A 24244-nucleotide genomic window follows, 5' to 3' on the forward strand; every position below is an offset into this window, starting at 1 on the left:
CTGGTAGAGTAGATCCCTAAGAAGAGGTCTTACTAAGAACAGAATACCTTAGCATTTTTCAGAATCTTCCTTTCCCCCCTTCCCTTATGGAAGCATGCGTGTATTTTTTCTTCTGGTATTCACTATCAAGACTTGGGTAGGTATCCTGGAGGTGAAACTTGGAAAGTTTGAGGGCTTCCCTATGATTGAGTCCTGAGTGTTTTTATCTCTCAGTCATGTACACACTTAACCTTCAGCAGTTTGTTAGTCACACTTGAGGTTTTCCTACTCCAATACTGGTTGCCATGGAGATTTCTGTTTGGCTATGCTGTGATCCTCTATATCTGTCTGTCACATTTTGGCGGTTTGCCCTGTGGCCTGACTTCTCTGACGCATCAAAAAAGAGTTACTAACTTTTCAGTTTCTTAGGCTTTTTACTTGTTGGGAATGGAATGAAGGCTTCAAAGTTCCTTATTAAATGCTGACTAGAATCTAGAAGTGCTAGTATGGACATTTAAGGCTAAAAGCTTTGTTCTAAGCACCACTTACAAATTATGATATTGGCATGTTGTATTTTCATTTTACTTATTGAACAAATATCTTATGGCTTCCTTTTGATTTCTTGTTTGTAGGTTACTTAGAAGTGTTTCATTTACTTTTGAAATATTTTCGGAATTTTTCACATCTTGTTGATTTCTCATTCAATATCTTTGTGTTATAATTCATTTTCAATTTTTTGTTTTTTATTTTTGTTCTACTTGTTCAGTCAATTATGGAGAAAAGGAAATGAACCTCTCTTACTATAACTGTACATTTCGTTATTTGTTTTTTTCTCTTCAGTTTTTGCTTCATTTATTTTGCAGGTCTCTTATTAGTTACAGAACATTTAGGATTCTTATATCCTCTTGCTGAATAAACATCTTCATCCTGGTAATATTCCTTGTTTGAAATGTACTTTGATATTAATGTTATGAATTCAGATTTCTTTGAATTAGTGTCAGATTGCTATGTCTTTCCCATGCTTTTAATATCTTTCTGTATTTATTGTTTAAATGGGTTTTTTTTGTAGGCAACATGAAGTCTTGAATTTCTTTTTTCACTGTTATAATCTCTGCCTTTTAATGGGAATGTTCAGGTAATTTGCATGTAATGTGATTATTTATATGGTTGTATTTAAATCTATCCTTTGTTAATCCTTTTTAATTTGCCCATCATTTTTCGTTTTCTTTTTCTCATTGACCATTTTTGGTGATTCCATTGTGGCTGATTAGTAATAATTCTTCATTGTGTTATTTTTATTGGTTACTTTAGGGTTTATACATTTTTAGCTTGTCAGAGTCTGCCTTCAAGAGATATTACACTATTTCATATACCACATAAGAACCTTGCAACTATATACTTCCATTCCTACCCTTTTTTCTTTGAACCTGTTTCTTTGATGTTTTAAAATTTTTGCATATTTTATAAACCTCACAATTGTTACTATTATTGCTGTAAATCATCGATTACTTTAAAAAGAGACTTAAGTAATTAAAAAACCTTCTATATTTATCCATGTAATTATTGTTTCTAATGCTCTTGATTTGTGTACATTCACATTTGCATTGTTGTCCTCCTTCCTAAAAGACCACCTGCAGTGTTTACTATGGTGTTACTATGGTTTACTGCTGGTGATTAGTTCTGTCAGCTTTTTAAAAAAAAAAATCTGTAAAACAATTATTTTGCCTGTGTTTTTGCAAGATATTTTAACTCACTTTAGAATTTTAGGTTAATGATTGTTTCTTTTAGTACATTGGAGATTTTACACTTCTTTTTTTACCTTGCATCTTTTTCAGGAGAAATTTATTTTCATTCTTACCCTTGTTTCTTAGAACATAGACATTTTCCCTCACCAGCGGCGACCCCCTCCGCCAGCTGCTTTTATAGTTTTCTCTTTATTTTTGGTTTTTAGTGATAATTAGATAATTATGATGTGCATTCATGGAGTTTTCTTCATATTTCTTGTACTTGAAGTTAGTTGATCTGTAGGTTTTATAGTTTTCATTAAGTTTTATAGTTTTATCTGCTATTATTTATTCAAAGTACTTTTTCTTTTTTTTCCCCTCTGCTATAATTATTTTTAAGTCCTTTCCTCCTTCCTTCCTTCCCCACAACCTCCCCCTCCCCCATTTTTGGGTGTGGGTACTATAGTAGCATGTAAATTAGGCTTCTTAATGTTGTCCCAGCATCAGGGTCTTTTCCAATGAGTCAGCTCTTTGCCTGAAGTAGCCAAAATATTGGAGTTTCAGCTTTAGCATCAGATGCTGGGAGGGATTGGAAGGAGGAGAAGGGGACGACAGAGGATGAGATGGCTGGATGGCATCACCGACTCGATGGGCATGAGTTTGAGTAAACTCCGGGAGTTGGTGATGACAGGGAGGCCTGGCGTGCTGCGGTTCATGGAGTCGCAAAAGTTGGACACGACTGAGCGACTGAACTGAACTGAATGTTGTCCCATAGGTCACTGACACGTTAAAAAAGTCTTTCTTCTTTGTGTGTTTCATGTTTTTATTTTAATTTAAAAACTTTTATTGGAACATAGTTGATAAACAATGTTGTGTTAGTTTCAGGTGTATAGCAAAGTTAATCGGTTATACATATACATACATACAGTCTTTTTAAAAATTCTTTTCCCGTATAGGCCATTACAGAGTATTGAGTAGAGGTCCCTGTGCTGCGCAGTAGGTTCTTATCAGGCATCTATTTTATACATGGTAGTGCCTATGTATCAGTCCCAGTCTCCCAGTTTATCCCTCTTCTCCTATCTCCTGGTAAGTTATGTTTGTTTCCCACATCTGCCACTCTACATCTGTTTTGTGAATAAGTTCATTTGTACCCTTTTTATAGATTCCACAGATTAGTGATATCACATGATATTTGCTTTCTGTGTCTGACTTACTTCACTCAGTATGACAATCTCTAGTTCCATCCATGTTGCTACAAATGGCATTATATTGTTGTTGTTCTTCTTCTTCTTTTTTTTTTTTTTAAAGAAATATTCATTTTATTTATTTGGCTGCACCAGATCTTGGTTGCAGCATGTGGAATCTAGTTCCCTGACGAGGGATTGAACCCAGGCTCCCTGCATTGGGAGTGCAGAGTCTTAGCCACTGGATCACCAGGGAAGTCCCTATATTGTTCTTTTTTGTGGTTGAGTAATATACCATTGTCACTATGTACCACATCTTCTTTATCCATTCCTCTATTGTTGGACATTTAGATTATTTCTATGTCCTGGCTATTGTTAATAGTGCTGCAGTGAACCTTGGGGTGCATGTAATTTTTCAAATTACAGTTTTCCCCAGGTATTTGCCTAGGAGTGGAATTGTAGGGTCATATGGTAGTTCTGTTTTTAGTTTTTTAAAGAACCTCCTAACCGTTCTCCATAATGGCTGTATCAGTTTACATTCCCACCAACACTGTAGAAAGGTCTCCAGACCCTTTCTAACCTTTATTGTTTATAGATTTTTTGATGATAGCCATTCTGACTAGTTTGTCAAGTGATACTTCATTGTAGTTGTGATTTACATTTCTCTTAATAATTAATGATATTGAACATTTTTTCATGTGCCTTTTGGCCATCTGTATGTCTTCTTTGAAAAGTGAAAGTCACTCAGTCGTGTCACTCTTTGCAACCCCATGGACTATAGAGTCCGTGGAATTCTCCAGGCCAGTTTACTGGAGTGGGTAGCTGTTCCCTTCTACAGAGGATTTTCCCAATCCAAGGATTGAATCCATGTCTCCCACATTGCAGTTAGATTCTTTCCCAACTGAGCCACCAACGAAGCCCAAGAATACTGGAGTGGGTAGCCTATCCCTTTCCCAGGGAATCTTCTCCAGGAATAGAACCGGGGTCTCCTGTGTTGCAGGCGTGATCTTTACCCGCTGAGCTACCAGGGAATCTGTCTTCATTAAAAGACATACAAAAATATCTATTTAGATCTTCTGCCCAGTTTTTTGATTGGGTTGGTTGTTTGTTTGTTTATGTTGAGCTGCATGAGCTCTTTGTATATTTTGGAGATTAATACTTTGTTGCTTCATTTGCAAGTATTTTTTCCCATTCTGTGGATCTTTTTGTTTTGTTCACAATTTCTGTGCTTCATGTTTGGTAGTGTCTGTGCTGTATTTTAAGAATTGGGCTAGTGAAAAATTTGTGAATTTTATGAGAGGCTTGAATAGTACATAATTTAAGAAAAATTTTAACCAGCGTTATTCTATTTCATCATGTTGGTGGAAGGCATAGCTGTGGTCGTTTTCATTCCCTCTGTGCCTCCTCTCCCAAACATGGATTACAGAGCCTTGTAGAATAAAATGTAAGACAACTGTACCTTTAAAAAAGTAACTGCTATTTCTTTGGTTACCTCTGATAGTCTTTGACTAATTATGAATATAAAAATTTTGGTTTGAAGTTAGAAATATTTTTTGTTCCTAATTAATGCTATTTATTTTTTTAGTAGGTATGTTGGTTTAATCTGAGAATTAATAATTATAGTTAGCAATGAAACAAAAATCAAACATATTTTAAATGTCTATCCTAAAAGATTCATTAGGTTACCTATAAATCACAAAATATTTATACAGTTCTCTAAAGACTGTCACTATAGCCGGATACCCAATTTTATCTCTAGTAGAAATGAAATAAGCAAGGCTATATTTACTTAGTTGTGTACCATTTGAAGTTGTTAATTTGTATTTTATGGCCAATTATTTGAAAAATTTGTATTTTTAAGCACTATCATGGGTCTCAGAGCAGTGAGATGCTTATATGTAAGAGTTATGTAGGTTGTGAAACTGACTGAGAAAACAGAGGTTTGTGATGTTGAGAGCCTACTCATTGTGTCTCCCTTGGCTGTCCTCCTGCCTATACTTTTTTCCTCCGCCTTCTTGGTTTTGATTGATTGTATGTTGTAATGGAACTCCACAGTGCCATATTATTTAAACAGCATGTTGTGAAACAAATACTCTTAAGTTACAAACTTGGCATTAAGGTAGAGGACTGTTTGAGTAAAACCTATAGAGCCTTTTTTTCCCTTTTCATTATGTATAATTTTTTTAAGTGGTAGAATCTTTGGCTGAAAGTTTTTCTTTCTGATTAAGAAAGCTGTGATATCTTTTGAAACTTAGGTGTTGAGGTTTATAACAAATAAAATGTTATGATTAATTTATTACTACTTTGGTCACTAAAATTTGTGTAATTTTCATTAATTACTTTCTTTATAATACCTTTTCTTCCAAATATCATGTTTTTGTTGGATTTGTAGACATACTTATTGTGCTGGGGTAAGCAAGGATATCCTATTAAGTGACTTGGGAAGATTTGTCATTGTTTAGTTGCTAGGTTGTGTCCATCTCTTTGTGACCCCATAGACTGCAGCATGCCAGGCTTCCCTGTCCTTCACTGTCTCCTGGAGTTTGTGCATTTTCATGGTCATTGAGTCGGTGATACCATTCAACCATTTCATCCCCTTTACCCCCCTTCTCCTGCCCTTGATCTTTCCCAGCATCAGGGTCTTTTCCAGTGCATTGACTTTTAGCATCAAGTGGCCAAAGTATTGGCGATTAAGTTTCAATATCAGTCCTTCCAATGAGTATTTAGGGTTGATTTCTTTAGGATTGACTGGTTGATCTCCTTCCAAAGGACTCTGGAGTCTTCTCCAGTATCACAATTTGAAAGCATCAATTCGTTGGCTCTCAGCCTTCTTTATGGTCCAGGTCTCACATCCATACATGACTACTGGAAAAAACCATAGTTTAGACTAGAAGGATCTTGGTTGGCAAGGTGATTTCTCCACTTATGATATGCTGACTACGTTTGTCATAGCTTTTCGTCCAGTGAGCAAGCATCTTTTAATTTTTTGGCTGCAGTAGCCATCTCCAGTAATTTTGGAGCCCAAGAAAGTAACATCTGTCAGTTTCCACTTTTTCCCCTTCTGTTTGCCATGAAGTGATGGGACTGGATGCCATGATCTTAGTTTTTTGAATGTTGAATTTTAAGTCAGCTTCTCACTCTCCTCTTTCACCTTCATCAAGAGTCTCTTTAGTTCCTTTTTGCTTTCTGCATTTAGGGTGATGTCACCTGCATATCTGTGATTGTTGATATTTTTCCTGACAATCTTGACTCCAGCGTTTGATCATCCATCCCAGTATTGCACATGATGTACTCTGCTTATTAAGTTAAGCAAGCAGGGTGACAATGTGCAGCCTTGATATACTCCTTTGCCAATTTTGAACCAGTCCATTGTTCCATGTCTGGTTCTAACTTGCTTCTTGACCTGCAAACAGGTCTCTGAGGAGGCAGTTAAGGTGGTCTGGTACTCCCATCTCTTTTAAGAATTTTCCACTGTTTGTTTTGATCCACACAGTCTGAGGGTTTAGTGTAATCTATGAAACAGAAGTAGGTGTTTTTCTATAATGCCCATGCTTTCTCCATTATCCTTTGAATGTTGGCAATTTGATCTCTGGTTCTGTCTTTTCTAAATCCAGCTTGTACATCTTCATATTCACATACTGCTGAAGCCTAACTTGAAGGTGATTGACTAGCCTTAATTTAGATGGATATGTGGAAACAGATAGCCTTTTTTTTTTTTTTTTTTAAGTTTTAATTACTAGTTTTTGGTTGTGTCTTTGTTGCTGCATGGGTTTTCTCTAGTTACGGCAGGTGGGGGCTACTCTGCTGTGTTGGTGCGCAGGCTTCTCTTTTTGCAGAGCAAAGGCTCTGGAGCATTTGCACTTCAGTCGTATGACACGCAGGCTCAGCAGTTGCTGCTCCTGGCCTCTGGAGCAGAGGCTCAGGTAGATGTGGTGCATAAGTAGTTGCTCCCGTGGCATGTGGAATCCTTCTGACCCATGGACTGAACCTGTGTCTCCTGCACTGGCAGGCTGATTCTTTACCCCTGAGCCACCAGGAAAGCTAGTCTATTTTTGTTGTTGGTATTCTATCCAGTTTTCTCTCCTTTTCCTTATTTGACACATAGAATATTTGAATGAAGAACACCTTCAAAAGCCTTCTTTAGATGACTTTTAAACTTCATTAGTGGTATGGAAAACCTCAGAATCAACTCGAATTATTGGAGGAAAAAATATTTGTAAAGGAAATTTCAGGTGATTTCCAAAGTGAACTATCTGGATGGGAAAGGTTCACATTTCTGAGGTCATCCATGAAGTTTAATCAACTTAAATATGATTGGTTTGTTAAGCGGGAGTTTATTTTCTCCTGAAACATACTTTGAAAACTTTGTTCTTATTTGTGAATTATAGTTTATTACAACAGTGATTAATTTTTATGAGATAATAATGTCTTTTGTATTTGATGATGAAAATCTGTTCTTGGATGTGTGATGTTATGGGATGGGTGTAGCACCAGGGAGGCACGTAGCAGAAAAGTAATAGTAAAGAATATTTGGTTTTCAGAACATTTGAAGTATTCTCTTATTACTTTCTTTGAACATTGATTTGCTAAAAATGATTTGGTAACAAACCTGATTTTATCATCGTCATTTTCTTGTTTTTCGAATTTATCTGATGTTTTGTATTGAATGGTTGTTATGTTTGGGAAATTTCAGTTTTGCATATTTTCAGATTTTTTATTTGTGTTCCATCAGAGATTTCAGGTAGATGTATTAGAAGTATTTATATTTATTCAACAAAAATTTAGGTCTAGTTAAAGTCCAGGCACCAGTTTAACAATGACAACACTGTTTGGATCAAACAAACCTTTCATTTCAAAGCATGTTGATTAATTTACATCTGGCATCATACTTTCATAGTTATTCAATTGGTCTTTATTTGCATACACCTTATATTAAAATGGTTATTAAAAACTGAAAACCATTTAATCAGTCTTTCTCTTGGCTCTCCCCCCCCCCCCCCCCCCCCCGCAACTAAATATAGGGGATGATTGGGAATCAGTTTTATGGTATAATTGTACTTTTAATTTTTAGAAATCTTAACTGCGAAATGTAACTATTTTTCTCTACTTAAATACTCGGAAAAAATGGTTTCTGTTTCAGGGGTTTTAAGCTTTCCCTTTTGAAAAGCAGCCTTCACCTCAATTTTAAAAGTTCTTGCTCTGACCTATGCTAGATCCTTACAATCTCATGGATGTGGCCCACTAATGAAATTGTAGTACCTTGCTTCTTTCTAGATGTTGCCTTCCTGTGCTGGGCACTAAAACTGGTTTAAATAGAAGTGGAATGTTTTTGTTGAAAATGATGCTTCTTGAGAAACAAATATCTTCCATGTTGCTTACTCTGAGTCACTAAATAAAACAACTAATAGATACTTTTACTAATTGCTGCAGTTGAATGCTCAAACAACCATGTTATAAATTATCTACATTTTTAAAAGAAAAATTTATACCAGACTCTAAAATAAACTTTTGCTTGATTTTTCTTAGGCAGACTGACTTATTTTTATAGCTGAAGTTTTCATATTTTTATTTTACAAGTCCAATAATTATTTATTATTAATGTGCCATCTTTCTTCCTCTTGTAGACAAATTGTAATCAATTGTTTTTCCTTTTACTTCCTTTCTCAATCAAAATGTTAGACTTATACAAGCACTAGCAGCAATTCTATATCTGGATCCTTGAAGCGCTTGGAAGATACTGCAGCTCGATTTACAAATGCGAATTTCCAGGAAGTCTCTTCGCACACTACTAGTGCAAAAGATGTTTCAGAGGCTAGAGGGTCAGAGTGCAAAGGGAAGAAATCTTCGGCTCACAGCTCAGGTCAAAGGGGAAGAAAGCCTGGTGGAAGGAATCCAGGAACGACTGTGTCAGCTGCTAGTCCTTTCCAGCAAGGTATTACTTACGATGTTTTAGTTGAAATACTTGTTCTTATGATGATCAATAGTAGTTAAGTTTTATAAAATAATTTACTTTTTGCTTATAACTGTTGGATAATTAGAGGTTATTTTTGATTAGTTGCTATAGTAAGATTACTTCAAAGACTAATATTCTTTCTTAAAATGTTTCTGGGACCTTCACTTTCCTCTTGTGTTATGACCTGTGCTTCTAAAGTTGAACTGTAATTTTTTTAAATGTTAAAATAGATGTGGAATAAAGTTAAAAGTTTGGGGAGAAAAACAATAAAAGCTGGAGTTTTCCTTTCCTTTATGCTCAATAGAAAAGTCATTCTATTTTATAAATTGCTTTTATTTATCTTTCCCAGTTGAACACTAGAACTGTTAAAGTATACGTTTTTATTAAGTGAACAAGTACTGAGTAATTTTTAGGGGAGCTAAATAGTTTTCAGTAAATAATAGTTACTAATTATTAATGCATTACCGACTGAGCTACAAGGGAAGCCCCATATCTTTTGGTAATTATGAATACCCAATTGTGAGTTTTAGTTAAACAACTTTTTTTTTCCAGTGTAAATATGTTTTATGCATTCTTTGGGGACATACTTATACTGAAAAAATAATTTGCTATTTAACTGATATTCAGAATTAACAAGGCATGCTGTGTTTTTTTTTAATAAATGGCAACACTTTTCTGGAGAACAGAATAACTCAGCTAAACTTTAGAATCAGTTAGCCAAATATTCTAGGTTTTTACTTTGTATAATTTTATCATGGACATAAGTATTTTGAGAAATATAAATGTTCAAAACTGTTCCAAATATATTTATTAAAGTATAAAATAAAGGCTTCCTTCTCTCCCCCACCTCCCATCCTGACCTTTGACTCCTAGGAGTAAACGAGGGGCAAGCTGTCCTTTCCTTTACCCTATTCAAACTTTTGATGATGATAAAAATTATACCCAAAATCTGCCAGGAAATAATTTGAATATGTAGAAAGATTGCTTAGTCACTGACCTCTTCATTATAAAGTATATTCATATATTTTAAACTAAGTTATTTTTGGATTTCAAGATGTTCAAGTCCTAAATTTTTTTTTTCCTTTTTCCTCATGTAACAAAAAGTTAGGTAGAAAAGAAAATGCTAAATTTGCTATTTTGTGTGTAATAAATTTACTGTATATTATTTTTATGATACTTTGGATAATAGTAAAACTGTAATTATTATTATTATTTTTTTTTGGCCATGCCACACGAATTGTAGGATCTTAGTTTCCCAACCAAGGGTTGTACCCAAGCCGTGGCCGTGAAAGTGCTGAGTCCTAACCACTGAACTGCCAAGGAATTCTCATAAAATTGTAATTTTTAATGTAACTTCAATCACATTTTGAATGTGATTGGCAGAATTCAGTTATTTCTTCTCCGTAACAAAGACCTTACTTTGTACTGCTAAAATTGCATTTTTGAGCTTTTAATCATATCTTTGAAGTACTAATCCATTTAGAAAAGAAATCTCTCATTTTCTTAAACTTAACAACATTGGAGTCTTTCCCTGCTTCTGTTAAGATATGATAGAGATGTGTTATGTTTGCATATCTGAGGTAATATTCTAAAAAGTTTTAAAAGTTGAAATTTATAGTAGAGCATTGAAAGTAATTGTGTTTTTTCTTTTTTAATTTCAGGATTGTATGTGAATTTTAGAAAATATACATTTAAAGCATTGCATATACTAAATGTTTTAAAGTATTTGCCTTGCTGTTGTGAGCTTTTGACACCAGCTGTAAAAACAAAAATGTGCAGGAAAAGGACAGATGGTGACAGATCAGAATGGATAATAAAGAACTTCTTTATAGCTGCTAATTAAGTGGCAAATTGCAGTTATACTTAAATGATTGATGTGATGTAAATGGCTTCTTAATATGTATATTTTTCTGTACAGAAATGGCCTGAAAATGGTCACAGAAGTACATGTAATTTCATAAATGAATAAGGCAGATATTCTCTTGAAAAAGTTAAATTTTAGAACTGTTACTGTTTTCTAAATGAGCCATTTCAGAAGAACTTAAAATTTAAAAACCAAAACCTTGAGACTTTAGTTAAAAATAAATTATTTCTTGTGTGTTAAGGAAAAATGCCTTTCTGAATATTTAAGTGGATTTATGTGTGATTACCTATGAATGTGCTCTATAATAAAATTTAGTATTTAGCTTGGAATTTCCACTGCCAACAGAACACTTCATTTTGAGCTTTTGTTTCTAAGTATAATAGTTAAAACCTGATATAGTTTAGTTTTATGAAACACAATAGTTATGTGGTCAAAACTGAGTCTAAATGTGTGTTACTTCATTTGGTAAGTGTGACGAGAGAGTTTGATAAAGTGAAATGGTGGACTGAACTTATTTCATCACAGCCATTAGTTTCACCTGGTAAATAAGAACCTTGAGGTTCTTATATTTCATAATGACATGATGGGGTACTAGTATTCTTTAACTAAAAAGTGGGGGAAATAAGCAGTTTTGGAAGTTTTATGAGAGGTGCCTCTCCTATGATTTTACTTTCATAAAAGCAGCAGCGAAATGTAAGTGGCTGGTCTCTTTTCTTTATGCAGCTCCATGAGAAGTAGACTGGGAGAAATGTGAGTTATATAGATTATTCCATGTGATCATTATTATTTTATCGAATTCATGTTTTGGTGGGGTAGATGTAACTGAGTGATAATGATAAATATTCACCAACATTATCTTGAAGTTAAAACTCTGAACTTAACGACTGAAGCAACATCGTTTGGTTCTTACTATATGTTGGGAACATTTATAATCCTATCTTAACAATTGAAAAAGAGACGATTCCCCATGCCATTCAGAGTTCATAGTCTTTTGAAAGTCTTCTTGAGACTTTGCTGTTCTTCAGTCCTTCTTCAGCGTATATAAGGCATTTGGGGAAGAATTGAGGAATGCTACCATGGTAAAAGGTAGGTTGAAAAAACCACATCTTATATCTCGGTAATTTTACAAGTAATAGCTTGTAATTCAAGAGTTAATAATTTAATAACTATAAAATGACAAGTATAATTTTATAGATAAACTTAATTTCAGTAATCTTTAAAAAAAAATCTAGCTGAGTTATATACTGATGTCCTTGGTTTTATAGTTAGTTTTTTTTCATCCTCTCTTTTTGCTGATTGTATCGTTTCTACTGCTCATGGGAACTTTTGCATCCAATTTTTTCTTTTCCTACCCCATTTTTTTTTTCTCCCCACTACAGGCAGTTTTTCAGGAACTCCAGGCAGTGTAAAATCATCTTCGGGAAGTTCTGTACAGTCTCCCCAGGATTTCTTGAGCTTTACAGACCCAGATCTGCGTAATGACAGTTATACTCACTCCCAGCAGTCATCATCAACCAAAGATGTACATAAAGGAGAGTCTGGAAACCAGGAAGGGGGGGTAAATAGTTTTAGTTCCATAATTGGTCTCCCTTCAGCCTCAGCTGTTATTTCGCAGCCTAAAAGCTTTGAAAATTCACCTGGAGATTTGGGTAATTCCAGCCTCCCTACAGCAGGATATAAGCGGGCTCAAACTTCTGGCATAGAAGAAGAAACTGTAAAGGAAAAGAAAAGAAAAGGCAATAAGCAAAGCAAGCACGGGCCTGGGAGACCAAAAGGAAACAGAAATCAGGAGAGTGCTGCTCATCTCTCAGTCTCGTCTGCCTCTCCAACGTCGTCTGTAGCATCAGCTGCAGGGAGTGTCACCAGCTCTAGTCTTCAGAAATCCCCCACGCCGCTCAGGAATGGGAGTGTGCAGAGCCTCAGTGTGGGCTCCTCTCCACTTGGTTCAGGTAGGCCTCCGGATGTTTCCCCCTCCACCATCATCCTCCTTTCACCTTCACAAGCAAATCGTTTTAAACTATCCTTATGAAAATGCTGTGAGTTGCTAAGTGACATTTAATTATCTTAATGAAAAATGTTATCTTAGAAGGACAGTTCAGTCTTTGGTCTTTGGAAAAGACATTTGGTACTAATTCAATTTTACTTAACTAAATGTAGACTAAATAGTTCAGTTCATTGGTCATTCATTTCTTATGAAACATCTAGAATTGATTTCCCATTTTTTGTTTTTGCTTCGCTTGCATAGTATTTTAGAAATCAACTCAGAATTCACATTTATGTTGTGAGGGTTTGCACTATTCTGGATTGGTATTTGTTTTGGAGCTTCCTTTCCCTAAACCTCAGTTAGTCTTTATTTTCTCAGTAATTCCTGACACAAATTCTAGTTAATTCCATCTAGAATATTTCTCAATCAGTGATAGGTGATTTAAATTTATGGCTTTAAAAATCCCATTTCAGGAGATATCTTAAATGTTATGTATCATTTTTGTTTTCAATTGTGTTTACCAGTTTTTTAACCATCATTTTTACTATAGTATGAATGAATTTATAAATGCTGTTATTTACCACGTTGGTATGCTCCTTTAACTTATACTTTGTAATGTAAATATTATTTTCAATTTTTAGAAATTTCAAGATGCTTGTTTTTAAGACAGAAACTTAGCTAAATGTCAACATTTATCTTTTACATTACATCTTCAATTTGAGATAAATGACTTTAGATGTGTTGATTGAAAATTTTACCCATGTTTCAATTTTAGATTTCTGATTGTAGAAATGATGAAATTTTGGCTAAAATAAACTATGGATTTTACCTGTTCTGTTAGATGGAGAGGATAGGTGGAAAATGGTATGGAAAAATAATAAATAGAATTTAAGTGAAGAGTATTCATGTTTATTTTACAAATGTAGAATTTTGTATTGTTTCTGTAGTTTTACAGACATTTCAGTAAGCAAACATAAGAAAGACCATTATAAGGGAGAAAAGAGCATGTGTAAAAGTCAGATATGAAAAGTAGTAACTTATTAACTGCCATCTGTTACATTTTTTTTATCTTGTTTAATCTTTAGAACAGTTTTATGATGTAGGGGCTATGAATTTTACAGCTGATAAAACTGAGACTTAGGTAAAATAAGTTGTCCAAGATCACACAGTCAGGGATTTCTTTCTCTTTTTATTTCTGATAGCTAGCTTCTTTGCCTGTGGTGGACCTGTTAGACAGGTGTTTTGGAGAAATGAGTGGACACTGTGGAAGGATTTAGTACTGTTAAAGATGGTTTAAAGCAAGATTCTTTAGTCTTGGCGCTGTTGATCTTCTGGTTGGGCTAATTCTCTGCTGTGCCTCACTGTCCTGTGCCTTGTAGGATGTTTATCAGGATTCCCAAACCCTACCACTACCCATAGTGACAATCAAAAAACATTTGGGTTCTGAAAGGGGCAAAATTGCCCTTGGTTGAGAACCACTGTTTTAGAGGGGAAAAATAATAAATTGCATGAAGAAATAAGTTCATTGAAAAGATTTTAATATTTTGCACACTTGAATATATGTTTTATTTATATAGTATATTTGCTTTGAGACCAGAAGAGCTTAGCAGTTAACCATAGCCCCTGGTCACAAAAAATAAATTTACACAGATTTCCTTGGAAAAAAATTTTTTAGTTCATGTTTATCTTTAGCAAAGAGGCACAGGAATCAGGTAAGTAACATACTGAGAAAATTAGGTGTAAATTTGCTCTTAGGAAGAGATCCTCACCAGTGTCCTGTCCATAGGGGCACAGTCTGAGAGTTAACTGAATTTCAGAAATTGCATTTGGATGACAGTTGAAATACACATCCTCAAATGAATGGACTTAAAATACCAATTTACATTCTTTATTTTTTCCCCCAATTTATATTCTTGAAAAGATTTTGCTACGTGTTACTGATTTAAGGAGATTTTAGGTGTGGAAATCATGTTCTTTACATAATGATTACGTTGCGAGAGCAGTGTATTGTGAGAGCAGTGTTTGTGGCAGAAAAATATGAATTTGTATCCCTTTTACCTCACCAGTAGGTAAAACAAATATAGGGAGAAATTCCCATAAATATTATTTCACGAAGTTTAGACTTGTCAGGATTTTTTTCCCCCTTAAATCTGTATTTTAAAATCACTTTGGAGATTGTATAGATCTTGTTAAAGCTATTATTATGGAGTAAGATTGTTTAAAACTATTTGAGGTAATATATTATTTAATATTACACATTTTAATAAAAGTTTTATGATTAGATCAGAGCTCTCTCTCATTGATAAGCTTAGTTCTAAAAAGTCTATTCTAAAATTAAAAAAAAATAAAAACGTCTCTTCTTACCTAAGAAAAGCTAGCTGAATGCCATGAATATTTAGAAATTAAGTCTTACCATAAGTTAAGATTGCTAACTGCTGTTGAAACTTAGCTTGTGCTGCACACTGTCTTGCATAAGAGTATTATTACTCATTATATAGAAGAAGAAATATAAAAAGAATTCTCACAGCTCTCAGTGGTGGAGCTATGCATTTTCCTTGACTCCAGTAACAGTTATAAAACTTAAGGGGTATTTGCTGATGAGGGTGTAAAACCATGGTAGTGCACTGTTGGTCATACTTTAAGCAATGGGATCAACAAGAAAATTTGAGCCAGTAATTTTAACTTGCAATAGTACTACCTCCTAATAGAATGAAAATGTTAATTTTACCTTTGCACTAATTTTAGATTGAGAAGTCACTTAGTAATTGTACAGGCAGAAAACTTTCTCCTGTATAAATAAGTCATAGGAGGAATGTGTACTGTGTACTGTGTTACCAAGAGTTTTTCATGGTGCTCTTTTTAAAAGATTCATATGTAAGTAACAATGCAGGCAGCCTTGTAAACACCTGTTAGCTAGAAGGTGAACTGTAACATGCACTGTAACCCTGGCTCCAGCAGGTTAGAGCCTGTGTCTGTCGTGTTCACTACTGTCTCCACTGCGAGCATAGTGCTGTGAACATATTAAGTGCTAAACGTTAAAAAGAAAAAAGAGTGAATACTGTTAGTAATTAGTGATCACTGAGAAGGTATCATGTGTTTAGTAGTATCCTGTGTAGTTTTGTACTTGTCTTTCAAGAGTTTTTTACCAGGTTGCAAGTGAAATTATTATTATTTTTTTAATTAATTAATTTATTTATTTTTTCAGTGGGTTGAAATTATTTTTTTAAAGGCTTTTCATGTAGTATTACAGGCTAGTTTTAGGATATATAATTAGCTGGAAAAGACCATGGACAGGATGAAATTTGTATTGTACTTTGGAGTAGGCAGATAAAGAAGACCAGCATTATTATCAGAAAAGAAAGTTAAGGTATATTTGAAGGGTAAACTTTATAAAAACAAGAAGCTTGTGTTTGTGGGATAGAAATAACGTTGATTAAACAGGGCAGGATGGGTTTATGGAGAGTAAGTCCAAACTTCTAGTAATGATATCTTGGAGCACCTAAGAGTTTCTCAAGAACTCCTTAATGACCATCTCATTTGATCCTTAGAACAACCTTGTGAAATAGACAGGACAGCTGCTATTGTTGTGGTGGTGGTTCCTCTTTTACCACCACTAGGACGTAAAGCAGATGTACAATCAAGTCCTTATGCTGTGACTCTCTTAACATTGTTAGTGAGAAATAGCATTTTAAGAGTAGTTAAAGTTCTCTCATGACATGTTCAAATTACGCTTATGACAGAGCGTATGTGTCGAGATACTTATTCTAGGAGGCCTAGATCCAGTCAGAATAGAAACCCAGAAAACACCTCTAAACTGGAGTGATCGAGGATTTGTAAAATTTTTATTAAATCACAGTACATCCTGATAAATGACCTGTTGTTTTATAGTGACGTGCACAAAATGTACTCAAGGTTGTAAGTTTTGTCTAATAAATTATATTAAACTTTTGATTGAATTCTTTCCTACGTATATTCTTTTGAGGTATTAACAGGCACCTGGTCTTTTGAAATGTTGAAAGTTAGGACGTTGAAAACATTGAAAGTTTTGGATGAGTTGACATGCTATATTTGTCCTTTACTGTTTTTCTGTTTATCTCAATCACATTAGGAGAATTTAGGATTTACTAAAATGATAGTTAGCATTTTTTTCTCCACAGAAATCAACATGTTATTAGCATTAATTTCTTTTCTTTGGGCATGCTCTGCCCTTTCAGAGTGTATTCTTCCCAGTTTGTTTGATTTTTTCAATCTTAGTCACTCATTCTTTAATAGAGTGCTGCCATTCCTTTCTCAGTTGAGATACCTGAAATCTTTTCAGTGATGGAATTCTTTAGTGGTAATAAATGCTGTAAAAAGAGATTCTGGAAAGGCAGTCATTCTGTTGTGATACTATGTACTTATTCTTAAGCTCTTAAAAGATATCACAAAGATAAGTTATTAATATGAGTAGATCACCTCTAGAAGTTTGGTTTCTACTGAAATATGAAATTTATGAAAGTTTGACTTGAGCCCATATAACTTTGAACAGGATCCTATTTATGTCGTATCTACTTATGCTGGTAAAGTGAAACTTAGAAGTCTTTTTCTGATAAAATATTTTAGTTAAAAATAGACTGATTCTGTAAGCAAATAAGGGAACCATAAAGATATAAAGTGTTATTATAATAGACTGATAAGAGTAGAGTTGGTAGTGCAGTACTGCAGACGAGAGAGTAGATGCGGACAGTGAGCATCCTTCACATCTGTCTTAATGGTTAGCTTAATGATTTTGTATGCATTGATTATATTGGATTATAAATGAAGAAGATATTGGATATGGCTAAGACCAGCGAATACCTTGGAGTCTGTTTTCTTAGAATATCCTGATTTTTTTTTGGTCTTTGATGACCTGAAAATTTCTGGCCCTATGTTGCGGCTATCTTTCTGTAAAAGTATTAGATCAAAAGCCAGAATAGCCATATTCCAGTTTATTCCTCATTGACAAAATCTTTCTGCACAAGGTCCTTTGATTATTTTTAGCACCATTCCAAGCAAATACCATTTCTTTAGAACATAGCATGTCTTGTCTCTTTAGTAGCCTTTTAAAATCTCACTTGTATTGCATTTGTTAATGAAGCATAAGGCGGCAAATTCTCCCACAATGGCTCATCTTCTTGGGTTATTTGGAAAGGACTTAAACTAAACTGGCCTAAGTGTTTGATCTTTAAACAGTATTTCATATCAGTTTCTTTAACATTACAGGGATTGCTTTGTCTTACTTTTTAATATCAAATTATTCAGAGTGGGCTCATGAGTAGACTTGACTTTTGAGGTAGATGCGTGAATTTTGGTTGCCTGAAAGACTCTCTGGTACACATGGTTCCTACAGGTCATGTTTTTGGTTAACTTAATATCTAGAGAATTCCCAGATATCCCTTGTTTAAAAATAACTGGCCAGTGGTTTCCAGATTAGTAGGCCAGGTATTTTGAGTCACAGCCTTCCCTTAGTCCTGGTTTTATCAATTATTTTTTCATTTGGAATATCATACAGAAATATACTCCCGATTTCTGAGCAGATTTTCCTTTTAGCAGTGATTTATTGCCTCATGTCACCCTCTGCTAGTTCTCTTCATAAGGGAGGAGTAAAGGAATAAAAGTAATTGCTTGTTCATTATAATCATCAAAAATGAAAGGTACAAGAGAATAAGCTGACTGTAGTTTAATGAGTTTTACCTAACTGTAAGTTATATAAAACTTACATAACAGTAAGTCATAATGGATTTCTGCTCAGGTATAAACTAAATTTTCATACTTAAATTACAGTTTCTAATTGAATATAGCATCCACATATTTTTGATACATTGTTCTCATCTAATGAATTATATAAAATTTATCACATTGCCTAACTATACTTCCTCATAGTAGTGTATCTATTTATTCTTAAAACGTTTGTTATACAGATTCATTTGTAAGCCCTTATGTCTTTTCCTCATTCTTTGCCCACATATGCATGCAACATATTTCTACACTGTCCTGTTAAGATTATGAGAATTACTTTCTGTTTGGTCCTCCTGCCCCTGATGTCCCAATTACTGGCTTATAATTTCCGTCCACACAGTTCTACTTGCCCTTCTCAGCTAGACTTTGGATGGGTGTTTTCCTGTTTTTCTGGCACTTTTCTTTTCTACCCTTAAGTCACTGGCAACTGCTTTGCTGATTTCCTTTCTCCTCCCTTCCAACAGAAATTTCCATGCAGTATCGGCACGATGGAGCTTGTCCAACAACTAGTAAGTTGCCGAACTGGGTTGGTAACCCAGGCTTTTTTATTCTACTCTAGTGCTTTTTCTAGTATATTACACCACCTCTGAACCCTTAAGTTTTAATTTTCTAAAATGCAGTTGGTTCTTAGTTATGTAGTTTTCTCCTACAGTGACAGATTAACTTGCTGTTTTGTCGGTCCTATGTTCAGAATCCATATTACAGTAAAATTATGAACAAATTTTGTTGATTGCTGGCCTTTTAATATGGTGCTTCTGTTGTGAAATTGTGACTTTTGCTCCCCAGTGAAATAATATTTTCAATATTTTGGTTTTCACTAGTCTTAATGTTCATATATGTATATTGGCATTAGATAGTGTTTTTTGCTTAGACCACTTCATATGTTGAGACTGTTGTTCTAAAGTCTAGGAAATGAGAATGTTTGATCAGGTTAGATGCTAAAATGAGTTTTGTTTTTTTTAAAATAATAAATATTCTTAAGTGTGACCAAAGGTGGATTTACCTATATAGAATTGTATTTTATTGTTACTGACTTTCAGCAAGAAAGACATTACACTACTAAATGTCTTTTTTAAAGTAGCTTTACATACATTTATTACTAAGGAAATTTATCATCATTATGACAGTATATATGGCATACAAATTTAGTAGATAATATATTGGCAAATGAAATGCAATATCTAGAAATTCATACTATGTGAAAACTGAGCCAAGCTTGTAATGATTTAAGTAATGATACATTATAGACTTTTTGAGATTTTATTATACTGATTCAGTCTATACCTATGTATTTCTTTGTGTGTTTGAGAATGATCTTAACCTGAAGTCCTTTTTTCCTTACTTAAAAGCTTTCTCAGAGTTGCTGAATGCAATACACAATGGTAAGTTTTATTAGAATCTTATCTGGTGGTTCATTTATTACAAAGGTTGCCTTTTGTTGAGAATCCCAATTGAAAGCTTGCATGTTCTATTAATGAAATGAAACCTAGCTCTCAATCAATTGTTCAGCACCATAGTGAAGCTTTTTGTAGATTGCCTATAGGAAGATAATAGGGCAACTTCATTCATCAGTTTGACTTTTACTCTCTTTGTAAGGCAAGATGGTCATAGTGGTGTTCTTCCTTTAAAAGTCTTTTTTCTAGTTTTGCAAATGGGTTCCCCCCCCCTTTATTTATTTATTTATTTTTTCAGTGGGTTTTGTCATACATTGATATGAATCAGCCATAGATTTACACGTATTCCCCATCCCGATCCCCCCTCCCACCTCCCTCTCCACCCGATTCCTCTGGGTCTTCCCAGTGCACCAGGCCCGAGCACTGGTCTCATGCATCCCACCTGGGCTGGTGATCTGTTTCACCATAGATAATATACATGCTGTTCTTTCAAAACATCCCACCCTCACCTTCCTCCCACAGAGTTCAAAAGTCTGTTCTGTATTTCTGTGTCTCTTTTTCTGTTTTGCATATAGGGTTGTCGTTACCATCTTTCTAAATTCCATATATATGTGTTAGTATGCTGTAATGTTCTTTATCTTTCTGGCTTACTTCACTCTGTATAATGGGCTCCAGTTTCATCCATCTCATTAGAACTGATTCTAATGAATTCTTTTTAATGGCTGAGTAATATTCCATGGTGTATATGTACCACAGCTTCCTTATCCATTCGTCTGCTGATGGGCATCTAGGTTGCTTCGATGTCCTGGCTATTATAAACAGTGCTGCGATGAACATTGGGGTGCACGTGTCTCTTTCAGATCTGGTTTCCTCAGTGTGTATGCCCAGAAGTGGGATTGCTGGGTCATATGGCAGTTCTATTTCCAGTTTTTTAAGAAATCTCCACACTGTTCTCCATAGCGGCTGTACTAGTTTGCATTCCCACCAACAGTGTAAGAGGGTTCCCTTTTCTCCACACCCTCTCCAGCATTTATTGCTTGTAGACTTTTGGATAGCAGCCATCCTGACTGGCGTGTAATGGTACCTCATTGTGGTTTTGATTTGCATTTCTCTGATAATGAGTGATGTTGAGCAACTTTTCATGTGTTTGTTAGCCATCTCTATGTCTTCTTTGGAGAAATGTCTGTTTAGTTCTTTGGCCCGTTTTTTGATTGGGTCATTTATTTTTCTGGAATTGAGCTGCAGGAGTTGCTTGTATATTTTTGAGATTAATCCTTTGTCCGTTTCTTCATTTGCTATTATTTTCTCCCAATCTGAGGGCTGTCTTTTCACCTTGCTTATAGTTTCCTTTGTTGTGCAAAAGCTTTTAAGTTTCATTAGGTCCCATTTGTTAATTTTTGCTTTTATTTCCAATATTCTGGGAGGTGGGTCATAGAGGATCTTGCTGTGATTTATGTCGGAGAGTGTTTTGCCTATGTTCTCCTCTAGGAGTTTTATAGTTTCTGGTCTTACATTTAGATCTTTAATCCATTTTGAGTTTATTTTTGTGTATGGTGTTAGAAAGTGTTCTAGTTTCATTCTTTTACAAGTGGTTGACCAGTTTTCCCAGCACCACTTGTTAAAGAGGTTGTCTTTTTTCCATTGTATATCCTTGCCTCCTTTGTCAAAGATAAGGTGTCCATAGGTTCGTGGATTTATCTCTGGGCTTTCTATTCTGTTCCATTGATCTATATTTCTGTCTTTGTGCCAGTACCATACTGTCTTGATGACTGTGGCTTTGTAGTAGAGTCTGAAGTCAGGCAGGTTGATTCCTCCAGTTCCATTCTTCTTTCTCAAGATTACTTTGGCTATTCGAGGTTTTTTGTATTTCCATACAAATTGTGAAATTCTTTGGTCTAGTTCTGTGAAAAATACCGTTGGTAGCTTGATAGGGATTGCATTGAATCTATAGATTGCTTTGGGTAGAATAGCCATTTTGACAATATTGATTCTTCCAATCCATGAGCATGGTATGTTTCTCCATCTGTTTGTGTCCTCTTTGATTTCTTTCATCAGTGTTTTATAGTTTTCTATGTATAGGTCTTTTGTTTCTTTAGGTAGATATACTCCTAAGTATTTTATTCTTTTTGTTGCAATGGTGAATGGTATTGTTTCCTTAATTTCTCTTTCTGTTTTTTCATTGTTAGTATATAGGAATGCAAGGGATTTCTGTGTGTTAATTTTATATCCTGCAACTTTACTATATTCATTGATTAGCTCTAGTAATTTTCTGGAAGAGTCTTTATGGTTTTCTATGTAGAGGATCATGTCATCTGCAAACAGCGAGAGTTTCACTTCTTCTTTTCCTATCTGGATTCCTTTTACTTCTTTTTCTGCTCTGATTGCTGTGGCCAAAACTTCCAACACTATGTTGAATAGTAGTGGTGAGAGTGGGCACCCTTGTCTTGTTCCTGATTTCAGGGGAAATGCTTTCAATTTTTCACCATTGAGGGTGATGCTTGCTGTGGGTTTGTCATATATAGCTTTTATTATGTTGAGGTATGTTCCTTCTATTCCTGCTTTCTGGAGAGTTTTAATCATAAATGAGTGTTGAATTTTGTCAAAGGCTTTCTCTGCATCTATTGAGATAATCATATGGTTTTTATCTTTCAATTTGTTAATGTGGTGTATTACATTGATTGATTTGCGGATATTAAAGAATCCTTGCATTCCTGGGATAAAGCCCACTTGGTCATGGTGTATGATTTTTTTAATATGTTGTTGGATTCTGTTTGCTAGAATTTTGTTAAGGATTTTTGCATCTATGTTCATCAGTGATATTGGTCTGTAGTTTTCTTTTTTTGTGGCATCTTTGTCTGGTTTTGGAATTAGGGTGATGGTGGCCTCATAGAATGAGTTTGGAAGCTTACCTTCATCTGCAATTTTCTGGAAGAGTTTGAGTAAGATAGGTGTTAGCTCTTCTCTAAATTTTTGGTAGAATTCAGCTGTGAAGCCATCTGGCCCTGGGCTTTTGTTTGCTGGAAGATTTTTGATTACAGTTTCGATTTCCTTGCTTGTGATGGGTCTGTTAAGATCTTCTATTTCTTCCTGGTTCAGTTTTGGAAAGTTATACTTTTCTAAGAATTTGTCCATTTCATCCAAGTTGTCCATTTTATTGGCATAGAGCTGCTGGTAGTAGTCTCTTATGATCCTTTGTATTTCAGTGTTGTCTGTTGTGATCTCTCCATTTTCATTTCTAATTTTGTTAATTTGGTTCTTCTCTCTTTGTTTCTTAATGAGTCTTGCTAATGGTTTGTCAATTTTGTTTATTTTTTCAAAAAACCAGCTTTTAGCTTTGTTGATTTTTGCTATGGTCTCTTTAGTTTCTTTTGCATTTATTTCTGCCCTAATTTTTAAGAATTCTTTCCTTCTGCTAACCCTGGGGTTCTTCATTTCTTCCTTCTCTAATTGCTTTAGGTGTAGAGTTAGGTTATTTATTTGGCTTTTTTCTTGTTTCTTGATGTAAGCCTGTAATGCTATGAACCTTCCCCTTAGCACTGCTTTTACAGTGTCCCATAGGTTTTGGGTTGTTGTGTTTTCATTTTCATTCATTTCTATACATATTTTGATTTCTTTTTTGATTTCTTCTATGATTTGTTGGTTATTCAGAAGCGTGTTATTTAGCCTCCATATGTTTGAATTTTTAACAATTTTTTTCCTGTAATTGAGATCTAATCTTACTGCACTGTGGTCAGAAAAGATGACTGGAATGATTTCAATTTTTTTGAATTTTCCAAGACTAGATTTATGGCCCAGGATGTGATCTATTCTGGAGAAGGTTCCGTGAAAAAATGAGAAAAAGGTGAAGTTGATTGTTTTGGGGTGAAATGTCCTATAGATATCAATTAGGTCTAGCTGGTCCATTGTGTCATTTAAAGTTTGTGTTTCTGTGTTAATTTTCTGTTTAGTTGATCTATCCATAGTTGTGAGAGGGATATTAAAGTCTGCCATTATTATTGTGTTACTATTAATTTCCTCTTTCATACTTGTTAGCGTTTGCCTTACATATTGTGGTGCTCCTATGTTGGGTGCATATATATTTATAATTGTTATATCTTCTTCTTGGATTGATCCTTTGATCATTATGTAGTGTCCTTCTTTGTCTCTTTTCACATCCTTTATTTGAAAGTCTATTTTATCTGATATGAGTATTGCGACTCCTGCTTTCTTTTGGTCTCCGTTTGCGTGAAATATTTCTTTCCAGCCCTTCACTTTCAGTCTGTATGTGTCTCTTGTTTTGAGGTGGGTCTCTTGTAGACAGCATATATAGGGGTCTTGTTTTTGTATCCATTCAGCCAATCTTTGTCTTTTGGTTGGGCCATTCAACCCATTTACATTTAAGGTAATTATTGATAGGTGTGGTCCC

At 34.7% G+C, this 24244-nt stretch overlaps 1 protein-coding gene across 8 annotated transcripts in view; it reads left to right on the forward strand.

The window, feature by feature from the left end:
• MLLT10 (MLLT10 histone lysine methyltransferase DOT1L cofactor) overlaps window positions 1-24244 on the forward strand; it is a 224178-nt gene that overhangs the window by 132948 nt on the left and 66986 nt on the right. For 7 of the 8 annotated variants that reach the window (XR_006271725.1, XR_006271726.1, XM_043480223.1 and 4 more), the window contains exons 10-12: window positions 8567-8819; window positions 12084-12653; window positions 18910-18954. Coding sequence is in view for 6 of the 8 variants with exons in the window: in XM_043480223.1 (XP_043336158.1) it covers window positions 8567-8819; window positions 12084-12653; window positions 18910-18954 (868 nt within the window). In the remaining 2 variants the exon portion in view is untranslated. Of the gene's footprint in view, window positions 1-8566; window positions 8820-12083; window positions 12654-18909; window positions 18955-19794; window positions 19828-24244 lie in introns of all 8 variants that reach the window. The other variant, XM_043480228.1, reaches the window with a different exon arrangement.

Source organism: Cervus canadensis, chromosome 10, assembly GCF_019320065.1.
Source record: "Cervus canadensis isolate Bull #8, Minnesota chromosome 10, ASM1932006v1, whole genome shotgun sequence".
Taxonomy (NCBI): Eukaryota; Metazoa; Chordata; class Mammalia; order Artiodactyla; family Cervidae; genus Cervus; species Cervus canadensis.